This window comes from Protopterus annectens, chromosome 6.part0 (genome assembly GCF_019279795.1).
Source record: "Protopterus annectens isolate FY-2018-M chromosome 6.part0, PAN1.0, whole genome shotgun sequence".
Classification (NCBI taxonomy): Eukaryota; Metazoa; Chordata; order Ceratodontiformes; family Protopteridae; genus Protopterus; species Protopterus annectens.
In genome coordinates this window covers 1,188,768,622-1,188,781,121 of record NC_056737.1, presented here as the reverse complement: position 1 = coordinate 1,188,781,121, position 12,500 = coordinate 1,188,768,622, and the positions used below count along the sequence as shown (strand labels likewise).

Genomic DNA, 12,500 nt, shown 5'->3' with positions numbered 1-12,500 from the left:
TTAAACCTCTCTTTAAGGGAAATGGGAGTAGGACAAACCCAGAGTCATATAGACCCTTACGTCCACTTTCATGTTGTGGAAAAATAATGGAAAAGGTAATATTGGATAAGTTATTGTCAGAATTAGAATGGTTGGAACTATAAATAATATATCAGCATGTGTATGTTGAAAATAGATCTATTACTGTCTGTAGCATGATATTCTGTAACAATATAACAGCTATGAATGCAAAAAATGTGCTGTGATGTAAATTATATAGATTTAACTTCAGCATTTGACAGGGTCATACACAAAACACTGATCAATAGATTAGAACAGCTAGGTATCGGTGTACTCTTAATAAGATGGCTAGCTACATGGCTTACAAATAGGACATGGCAAGTATCATACAGCAACTGGACAAGTGAAATTCTTGGTTGCAGTCAGGGTGTCCCACTGGGTGCAGTCCCATGTCCTTACTTGTTTAGGTTTTATCTTTCAGACCTAACTTTATCTGAGGTATTCTACAGTCTATATGCGGATAACTTAAAAATGTTGAAAATGATTACATGTGTAACAGATAAGGCATGTCTGCAACAGAATGTAACTAAATTGACCATTTGGGCACAGGAGAATAATATGCTGATAAATACATCAAAAATTAAGTGCATATGATTTGGGAGACATAAATTGAAAGGTGAATATTTAATACAGCACAAGTGATTGAAACTGTAAACTCAGTTAAGGACCAGGGTATATGGGTAGATCCAACTCTGGGTTTTTCTAATCATATCAACCAATTGGTTAATGATAGTTATAGAACTATAGGTTGTATAAAAAGATTTATGAAGTCCAGGAAATCAGAAATGATGAAGTCATTATTTGTTAGTTACATTAGACCCAAATTTGAGTATGGAATAACAATTTGGAAACCTTATAAGAAAACAAGCATGAGAACTGGAAAGAGTACAGTGGAGATATACCAAGGACATCCGTGGATGTGAAAATTTAAGTTATTATGAAAGACTAAAATATCTGAACGTGTACAGTGTCTCTTATAGTTATCTAAGGGGAGATCTTATTCAGGTGTATAGGGCCTTTAGAGAACTATTTCTGGGAATGTTTGGGTCTAACAAAAAGTGCTAGAGAATCATCAGATAACCTATGTAGAAGATTCTATAGAAATGAGAAGTGTACTAATTGGTTCTCTGACAGAGTAGCTGATGCATGGAACAGACTACGAAATTACATTAAAGCAAGTATTAGTTTAGATATTTTTAAGAACAACCTGGACACTTATTATAGAGGCAAGTGTTTTGGTATATTGGCAAGCTAGAAGGGCATTAATTTGCATTCTTGAAATATTTGTATGTATGTATCTATGTATGCATGTATCTATGTATATGTATCTATGTATGTATCTATGTATGTATGCATGTATTTATGTATGTATGTATGTAAGTATGTATGTATCTATGTATGTATCTACCTATGTATGTATGTAAGTATGTATGTATCTGTGTATGTATGTTTCTATGTATGTATCTATGTATGTATGTATTTCTCTATGTATGCATGTATGTAATAAGTATGTATATATCTATGCATGTATGTAAGTATGTATATATCTATGTATGTATGTATGTATATATCTATGTATGTATGTATGTATGTATGTATGTATGTATATATCTATGTATGTATGTATGTATGTATGTAGTTAAAGTCAAAGTAAACGTTATTGTCAGAGCTACTCACATGTAGCCTAAACAAAATGTTGTGCATCAGCTCAATTCTTGAGATTACAAAGGAAAGTGAAACAACACATACAAGTAGAGGAATAAACATAACAAACACAACACTACTCCCAATATATGCACGAAAGAGTAGCTACATTTACCAACACATATAATGCAAAGAATAGCCTCCCCTGAGTTAAATAAACTACCCTATTTAAAGTAATACTAGACACAGTACGGATTGAAATGCCCAAGTTATTTCTCTAATATTGCACTGAGATTAGTTAAATAATACTGACTATGGATTTAATAAATAAATATTGCACTTACTTTGAATATATGTAAGTATATACTGCACAAATAAAGTAAAATTGACTTGTGTCTAGACCCCTGGAACTAGTTCCCGAGTTCAGAAATCTAATCACTGTAGAGTAGAAACTCTTACTGAATCTTGTAGTCTTGCAGCGGATGCTGCAATATCTCCTGCCTGATGCCAGATGCTTAAAAAGTCCATGCACAGGATGCGTGTTGTCCTGTATTATTTTGGTGGCCTTTCAGATGCTTCTTGCAGAATAAAGATGTTGTATCGATGGAAGACTGGAACCTGTTACCTTCTCTGCAGCCCTCACCACTCTTTGTAGCACCTTCCTTTCTGTAATTGTGCAGCTTCCAAACCACACTGTAAAGTTGCAGGTGAGGATGCTCCTCTTGCACCTCTATAGAAGGCGGAGGGAATATGAGGAGGAAGCTTAGCTTTTTTCAGCCTTCTTAAAAAGTGGAGGCATTGTTGTGCTTTCTTGACGAGTTGGCTGGTGTTTCCCACCCACGACAGATCCTCTGATATGTGTACACCCAGGAATTTTGTACTCTTGACCCCCTCTGCACTGTCACCATTGATCCTGAGCACTGGGTGATTTGTTCTTCTTTTCCTAAATTCAATGATAATCTCTTTGGTCTTGCTTACAGTCAGACCAAGGTTGTTCCCCTCGCACCAACTGATCAGAGATGCCACCTCCTCTCTGTACACCCTTTCATCCTCCTTTGTGATGAGCCCCACGACTGTAGTGTCATCAGCAAACTCAATGCTATGGTTGGACTTGTGCTTAGCATAGCAGTTTTGGGTCAGGATGGTGAATAACAGTGGGCTGAGAAGATCTCCCTGTGGAACCCCAGTGTTAATTGTGATGCACTTTGATGTGTTCTTACCTGAACACAGTATCTGCGGTCTCTTAGTCAGGAAGTCCAGGATCCAGTTACAGAGATGTTTATTGATTCCTAAATTTGCCAGTTTTTCTATCAGCTGCATTGGCACCACTGTAATAAATGGAGATCTGGAGTCTATAAACAATGTATGTATGTATCACTCTCAAAGTCCATGTATGCCTTCATTGAGTTCATGGTAAAATTGTAAGGAGAGTACCTCTGCCCACTCAAATTTGGGCTAGTTCTGTCAAGATGTATTTTTAAAATGCTACAGAGTAAGCTTCCATCTCTTCCTTCATTCCAATATTTTTTAGGAGATGTGCTGATTGTTTTGATGTTCCTAGTGAGTGTGACAATAGGAGGTACTGCCAGCTATGCCAGGAGAAATGGGGCATTGGATGTGTACCATATACCAGCACAGCTAACTGGAATTTAGTAAAGAATTGTATGTTATTTGAATATCAAACTGATTTGTACAGATGATTGTGCTGAAAATGTATTTGTAAAGTTGCTTGTGTTAAAAATGTATCAACAGGGTGCCCTGCTGGAAAGAAAAGAAATACACATGTATTATTGTAACTGAATTAAATGTATATGTTTTAGCAGATGATACTGAAAGAGGGGTTAATCACAATCCAGCTGCAGCAAACTTTGAAAAATAGTTGAAATTAAATTAGGCCATAAAGATTATATCTTACAGTTCTGATTGCAGCCAGAGACAAAATGTCTGTGAAAAGCCTGACTTAGTAGCTCTGTAGGACGGGCAGAGGTCTGAAATTGTTTTATGACTTCCAGGAGTTGCAGCAGATCTGAGCAAAGCTCTCTCTGTGTTTATGGTAACATATAGGTACTAAAATCCTGGCAGCTTCTAGTGTTGACTAGTAATAGTGTGGGAAACAGAGTCAGGTGACCAGATGTGATGTCATTTTGTAAGCTATCCCAGAAATATTATTTAGATATTATACTGGAAAGTCTCTCAGTCAGACTGGGCAGTCTGTTTCTTGGAACCTGACAAAGAAGGAAGACCACTCACCTACTTCATCTTGCTTTGCTCTAATAAGTGGACCAGGGAATACTATTCTTTAGATTACTCATGAAAATATAGTGAAATTAAGTATTGTTTTTATGTAACTGTGTGAACCTGTCCACCTGTGTTATTTTAATATTTCCTGTGACTTAAACTTTGGTGTTTACTATAAATAGATAGTTAGTATTTTCTTGTTCTTTTATTATTTATTATTAAATATATTTAAACTTTTCATTGTGGCTGGTCCTTCTAGAAAATATTTAAGCTTTGAGACTATTTGCATATATTTATTTGGTGATAACTGTGGTCACTCGTGAAAGCCTGGCTGTTTGGTCAACATTACCATTTGTATTAATATTAATTTCACTCAGTATAATTGGATGCCCTTTTAAGAGCCTTATAGTAACTGACTGATGACAGTGAATCTCCATTATAGTCTGAGCAAAGTGGGTAGAGCAGGTAATCTGTGCCAGCCTTCCCAAGAGTGTATGTGTGAAAATTAAATCTCAGAGGGTGTGTCAGCTACTTGGAGCAGGGACATGAAGCACTAGTTTCACAGAGAGGGTGCTGGAGAACTTGGCTTAGACACTCGGCTGAGAACCTAACTCTGCAGCTGTGCCAGTGGAGAGCCTTACTGAGGACCTCGGGAGAGACAGAGAGATCAACCGAGACCCTGGACTTGAGTGTGTTCCCTATGTGCTCCTAAGGGAAATTGTGCTGATGCAGAGAGGTCTGCATCTGTAAATACTGAGTGTATCCATTTGTATTCCAAGAGAACGTCCCTGTCCAGTGTCAGTGGTGAGGATTCCGGCTCCTTGACTACTGGCCCAGAATGGAGACTTCACAGGGAGATTGTTGGATTTATATGGTTGACGTCTTCTTTTGGAGGTTAAACAGGTGCTGGTCAGTGGCTGCATATCTTTCTTATAAAGCTTTTTGAAAAGCTGTACTGCAATTTATGGCTCACTAAAACATTGACAGAGGTCACTAAAGTTAGTTATTTTTTCCATTTAAGTGAACATAACTGCTACAGTTTTAGTACACCGATGTTTTTAACTTTACAGAAAAGTTTCAGCAGCAGAAAATTACTTCTCCCAACCTTCTTTCTCTCACAAGGACCCCTTTGCCACAGAAAACCCTGTATGTGCATAAGATATTTTATGCTTCTGACACAATTTCCTGCAGAAGTTCAGTGAAACCACATAACAAAGTCAGTTTAAGTATCGGTAATTAGCATTTCACTCAGGAAGGCTGCATCACGGCTCAGTATTAGGACCCCTCCTTTTTGGCATCTACTTCTCCAATGTCCAGACCAGGAAATGGGATCTTTTGTTAAATAACATTGCAGATAACTACAGACTGGACATTATTGTCAGATCTCATTTGATTAACCTTACATTACAGCAAGATCTAACCCTCATAAAAAATGGTGCTTAACATGCAATATATCCAGCATCCCACTGAAAAATTATAATGTACTCAGGGATCTTGATCGTGGATTGAGAAGTCCCTTTCCTTTGACTACAACACAGTAACAGTAGTTGGAAAATCCTTCTATTTAGGTCAGCTACTATATAAAAGCACATTATCTAGAGCAAAAGAAAAGCCGTTAACATCCTTCTGTGTTCAGCTCTAGTCAGACCAATTATTGAGTACAATGCCTCCTTTGGGGTATAACTTTCTAGAAATATCAAGCAACTGCATGCATTCCAAACATTCCTAACCAAGAAGATTGTTGGCCTAAAATCCCAGAGATACTATGAAAGGCTTAAAGTGCTTTCCCTCTACTCAATTTCTTACATGTTGTTGTGGAGTGAGTCATGCCTTGTAGTTTGTCCCATTAGAGACTCCATCATCTTTGATCTGCTGCATCTTCTCAAGTCAAATAACTCCACTAATAGCAGAAGCACAGACTTTTTCCACCAACACATAGAATGCACTGCAAAACCTACTCCATCTATAGAGCGAACTTCCCATACATGCTAACGAAAGAGGCACTATAGCATCCTTCGTATCAAAGCTGTGTGACAATAACTTTACTCTCTGACTGATCTGCTTTGCCCTTCTTGAGAAGCAGCAAAATTACACTTTATTTTCACGATTGCTTCCTCAGTATCCCAATAACCTTCAGCACAAGTTTATTGTATGATTCTGATATTTGCTAAAATATGAAATATTCAAACATGTCAAGCTCAAGGTTTATCTTAAAATATGTATATAAGTAAGTTATATTTTCTACTTTTTGCAGATATATGGACTATCTGGATGGAGCACCAAAATCTGTACAGTTCACATCTTTCATTTGGTTACCTAAAACAGTGCAGTTTCATGTGAAGAAATTAGTGGGATTAGGAACTGTTGGTACCTACATGTAAGTTTTCATTAAAATGCTAAGTGTTTTGGTTCACTTCAATTTTTTTGTTAAGCAGTATACTTTGTGAGACACAATTGCAAAAATTGAGACTAGCATTTCTAGCATGCATTTTGTTCCAAAATGGCAGTGATGTAGTTACAGCAATAGAAAGAATGGTTTGTTGTTTGGTAACCACCTGTGTGTTTCCCCCAAGATAATGTGCAGTTACACAAGTTTACTACTACTTGTAAAAGCCTTTTTAGCTTTTTTGTTAAGATCGTTAGAGGCCTACTGTTACCAGATAGACAGATAGGCAGATACACAAACAGACAGACAGGCAGGTTTGACAATGTGATACATACATTTTCCTTGTTCCACGTTACTTTACTTACATTAGTTAGATAGTGAGATTGCTAAGCACATAACTAAATAGATAGACATCGACATATAATAGACTGAGTGATCACTGATTTCACTTGTAAGGGGGCTGCCACCCCTTCATCCCCTCTCCCTTATTTACATGACCTACTTTTTAAAAGGTGGATAGTGGGAGTCCAGGGAGGCACCAAACCCCCCTCCTTATAAAAAGAGTTAATAAAAAAGCAGACATTACAAGCACCTGAGGTACACAAACTTTTAACTAACTGGAAACCATGATACCACTCTGGCAACTGTGAAAATCATGTGGCAGCTGTGAAGTCACACTACTGCTGCTTCATTTTTAAAGGGTACAGGAAACTCTCTGGGGGTCCAGTGTTCTCCTTTAACAGAAGCACAACTGCCTCTCTTTACAGATGACACCTCAACATGTTTTGGTTAAGTGACTTCCTCTAATTCACACCTAGGCAAGTGGACACTGACAGGAATCAAATTCAGGACCACCGAGTGAAGCTTATTAGAAGCTCATATTCTTAATGCTCTGTATTAAACTTTCAGATGCTTTTCATTTATTTATTTATTTATTTGACATTTGTTGACTGGGTATGTCCGTCTGAGCTTGTGCCCTTTTTCAGCAGAGGCCCGGGGAGAATATCTCCACAGTAACAGAGAATAACAAGTAGAAGAAACATTTACAATTTATATCATTTGCAAGTAAAAAACATTGACAGTGCAGGATTTGTAATTGAATAATTAGTCAGCCTTGCAGTACAGTAATAATATAATGTACAGGATAAAAAGCAATTAGACTACAATTAAACTTTGCTGTATATGTCAATAACTGCAATAAAATAAAAGTGCCATGGACTGATTACAGTGTTCCAAGACACAAGTGTTTATAGCAGCTAAAAGCCTCCACCTGAATGTTTAGAGCTGCAGACAATAAGCACATGGCAAGACGCTTCCTCAAAGATGTGAGGTAATAAAAAAAGTTGGGGGCACAGCAAGTCAAAACTGTGGACTGTGTAATCAATAGCAGTACTTTAGGTGTTTGGACAGGTGGGCTTATGTTTTAAACAGCTGCGCAGCATTGCAGGGCATGTGCTTATGCCATGTGTAGGGTTATGGAAACTTAATGGGTGTGGGTTATACTTTAGTATGCACCATCCTGCAGGCTGTGCACCTGTATTACATATAGTACCAAATAGCACTTGGGGAGGTACTCATTTTAGAGGCACAAAGCACTGAAAAGAGGACAGGAGTTAGTCAGGGACTGGTCAGAGGTGTGGGATTACCTCTTTCCAGGGGCATGCAACAATGCAAATAGGAAGGTAGGTACTTCGGGAGGGGGTTACTCATTTTGCTTGGTATACAACATTACAGAGATTTGCACCCAGATTATATATATATATATATATATATATATATATATATATATATATATGAGTAAAGACAGTGGAGATCAAAAAGTTTTAAGTACAGCACAAGTGCCTAATATTATGGCTAGTTTTAAGTTGATTTTTGTGGCTCATTTGCTGAGTGTCACCGAGCACACAAGAATTGACACACACAAGTGAAACAAATAGCACAGTTCAGCACTCCTTAACACTTTATCACATTATTTTTTGAGCTATTCATGTGATGAGCTATGGCTGCTGTGTAAGAGCACACAAGCTGCTGTGGAGGTGTGATGTGTGCTTAAAATGTAATATAAGGTGGGTCTATATCACATAGTTGAACTGTCATAAGTTCGACTATGTAAATATCGAAACCAGAAGTTCGAAATCTAACAACATCGAACACTCAGAACAGCAATTTTTTTCTCAGGGAAAAAAATAGTTGTTCCGGTACAAAACGTAGAAACACACGAACACTACATACTATTGCTAATGTGGGGGGCTTTGCCCCCCACACCCCCCTACTTAAATATACCAACTCCGAGATCACACCACAGTAGAGAAAATAGCAAAGCCTCGAAAATGGCCCATCAAAATCTTTCTCTGAGAAAGAATTTGATGTTCTGCGGCTTCACTATTTTTACACTTCGAACTTCCCAGTTTGATGTTTCAGTGTTAAGACACTTGTGCATTCTAACAAATGATATAGACCCTATAAGGCAGCACTATGTTCTCTCTGAAGAACTATCTCACAAAATGCCAATGGGTAAAAAGGGGTACAGAGCAGCAAAGCAGTCTGATCTATACATCATGTGTTGCCCAGGTGTTCTTACAAGTTTCCATTTGAGAGGAAAACTGCACCATGACATATGGAGAGTACCTCTGTATGCAGTGCATGTTATTGCTGCTAGCCTAGTAAGCAGGAATGAGCAATGCATCTGAGAAAGTTACCGATTATTATTTTATTCATTACCTGTATATGCACACTAATTCTCATTTACATTTTATTTGGGCTTCACAGTTAGTAGAAGATGTCACCAAAGTACAGATGTCTGACATGTTGTGAGCTCCCGCTGAGCAATATTGTTGTCACTTCATGTGTTAGTGCAGGTGGTAGCTGTTATGGTGGTTACAGGTTGTAGCAGAAGTAAAAAGTGTATACATGTAACATATTGACCATAAAGGTGCACATGTGTGTGTATGTGAGTGTACTTGTGCATGTATGTCATCATCATCATCATCATCATCATCATCATCATCATCAGCCCCCTTTTTCCCATTTTTTTCTACATGGGGTTGGGGTATCGTGTTAACTGTCACCACCTCTCTCAATTCAGTGCCACACTCCTGCCTTCTTCAACATTCATGCCTGACTGTCACAGATCTTCTTTCACACAGTTCATCCACCTCTTTGCTGGACATCCTCGCTTCCTCTTACCTTCTTCCTGTCTGTCCCAAATCTCCCTCGCCAGATTGCCTTCTGCTTTTCTACACATGTGCCCAAACCACCGTAGTCTGTTCTCTTTGATCTTTTCTACAATCGGACCTAGTTTGGCTTCTGCTCTTATGTCCTCATTTCTTCACCTGTCCCGCAGTGAGCATCCTACCACCCATCTCAGGCACTTCATTTCCATCACCTCTAGCTTCCTCAGCTGTTCTGCCTTTACTTCCCAGGTTACTGTACCATACAGTAGTACTGGTTGCACCACTGTCTTGTACACCTTACTTTTCATCTTCTTTGGCATTCTTCTGTCATAGACTACACCTGCTACTCTATGCCAGTTGGCTGCAGCCCCTCTGATTCTTGCTTTGACCTTTTCATTCAGACGACCCTTCTCCTTAACTACTCCCAGATACCTGAACCTGATTACCTGTTCCACTATCTTCCCTTCTGTCTCTACTGTCAGCTTCTTCTGATTTCCCCAATTTGCTGCCATTACCACAGTCTTATGTGTGCTTAATTTCATCACATGTGCCTCCAGATTTGCATTCTATTCTCCTATCCTTTGCTGAAGTTCTAGCTCAGAGTCTGTCTGTACTGCCACATCATCTGCATACAGCAGCTTTGTTGATCCATCACCTCCAACCTGTTTGCTAACGTAGTCCATCACCAGTATGAACAGCAGTGGGCTCAGAGCTGAACCCTGATGTACACCCACTCCCACTGGGAACCACTCTGTGAGGCCGAACATTGTTCGTACTTGAGTCATTGGGTCCTTGTACATAGCCTGCACTAATTCTACCAATGTTTCTGGGACTTCAAACCACTGCAGTACTGCCCAGATCAGCTTTCTTGGGACCTTGTCATATGCTTTCTGCAAGTCTAGGAAAGCCCAGTTGGACTCTCTCTTCATCTCTCGCTTCTTCTCAAGTATCTGTGTCACTGCAAACATTTGTTCAATTGTGCTGCATCCTGATCTGAATCCAAACTTCTCATCTCCCGTCTTACATTCTACTACTCTGTGTATCCGTTTATCAATCACCCTCTCCCGAACTTTCATGCAATGTGATAGGTGTTTGATGCCTCTGTACTGCCCACAGTTGTGGATGTCTCCTTTGCTCTTGTACACTGACACAAGTATGCTTACTCTTCAGTCATCTGGGATATGCCTTTCTCCCCACACTGCTATTAGTACCCTCAGGAGCCATTTCTCCCCTATCTCACCCAGCATTTTTATCATATCTGCTGTGACTTCATCTGAGCCTGCTGCTTTCCCTGACTTCATCTTCCATAATACTTTTCTTACTTCTTCTAGGGTATTTCCTCTTATTCTCTCATTGTAGGCTATGTCTGAGGCAGTACAGCTTCAGTGAGGTTTTCTTCATTCAGAAGCTGATGGAAGTACGCCTTCCATCTGCCTTTGATGTCCTCTGGGCTGGTGAGCAGGTTGTTGCTGGCATCCCTTATGAAGGGTGTCTCACTATCTTCTTTTCTTTCTGTCTTTGTCTTAAAACCTGATATAGTTTCTTTGTGACCCTTACTGAGTCACTTTCCAGAAGCTGGTACGGTGCCTATGATGCCTTATTCTTTGCTATTGCAACTTCTTTCTTAGCTTCTTTGTTAGACATCCAGTAGTCCTTCATAGCCTGGTCAGTCTTTTCGGTCTCCCACTTCTTCCTGCACTCCTTTTTTTCTTTTGACTTCCTGGACTTCTGCATTCCACCAACAGCTTTCCTTATGTACCTTATTTCCATATCTGGCTCGGCCACGTATCTTTTCTGTAGTCCTAACACATGCTGTTTTTAGGCGCTGCCACTCTTCTTCATCTCCACCTATTTCCTCCTCTTCTTGGGGAGCTGGAGCCCTGAGTAATTCCTTGAACTGCTGTACTTTCTCTCCAGTCAACTTCCAGGTCTTCAGCCTGGTCTCTGTTGACCTTAGAGCCTTCTCTGACCACTGCTTGCAGCTGATTGTGGCAACTACTGGTTTATGCTGTGAACTGACTGTTTCACTGGGGATGACTTTGCAATCATGGATTCTACCCCAGTGCCTTTTCCTTACTAGGAGGAAGTCTACCTGAGTTGCATGTTTGCTACTCTTGTATGTGATCTTGTGACTGTCTCTCTTTCTGAACCATGTGTTGGCTACTATCAAGCCATTTGCCAGACAGAAGTCTAGAATGACTTCTCCTTCTTTATTCCTGTTGTCCCACTCATGTGGACCCAGGCAGTTTTCATATCCTGTTCTGTCTGCCACGATATGTGCATTCAAGTCATCCATTATCAATACCAGTTCATGTTATCCTACTTTTATCTAGTAGGTCCTGCAACTGCTGTCTGAATGCACTCTTTTCCTCACTATCACAACCCTGCTGTGGGGCATAGGCTTTGATTATGAATACTGCCCAATCATTACACTGGAGTCTGATTGCCATGAGTTTGTCACTAATTCTGTTGATATCCCTTACTGCCTTCTGAAGCCTCTCTCACCACAATTCCTACACCATTTCTAGTCTGCCCTCCACCTGAGTAGTAGACTCTGAATCCTAAGCCAAGTTGCTTTGCTTCAATGCCCTTCCATCTTGTCTCTTGGATACATAGGATATCGAGTCGCCTCCATATCATCATGTCATCCACTTCCAAGCTGCGTTCTGTTAGTGAACCTACATTAAGTGGAGCAATTCTCGTTCATGTTTGGCAGGTTGATTGGTTTTACGTCCAGCTTTCACTCAACAGAGCTATCACAGGTAACCTAGGCTGGGTAACTAGACACCGGCCAGCCAGTAGCTTATTGACCCAGGGATGCTGGGCTTTATGGTGGGCACACACTGGTCAATAGGGGCACATATACCCCTCCTACCATTAGCAAGGGTCCCTGGCATGGATCAGAGTAGGCTGGGTCCTCAACCCACTTATCACTGCTAACTACCCATGCCCATTTTTGGTGACATTAGTCAACATGACCGAATCACCTAGAGCCATAT

The 12,500-nt window shown here is 39.7% G+C and overlaps 1 protein-coding gene across 1 annotated transcript in view; it reads left to right on the top strand.

Moving 5' to 3' along the window:
• LOC122803964 (arachidonate 12-lipoxygenase, 12R-type-like) overlaps positions 1-12,500 on the top strand; it is a 399,535-nt gene that overhangs the window by 329,750 nt on the left and 57,285 nt on the right. Inside the window, exon 8 of the mRNA XM_044073642.1 lies at positions 6,197-6,319. Within this exon, the coding sequence (XP_043929577.1) occupies positions 6,197-6,319 (123 nt within the window). The remainder of the gene's footprint in view (positions 1-6,196; positions 6,320-12,500) is intronic.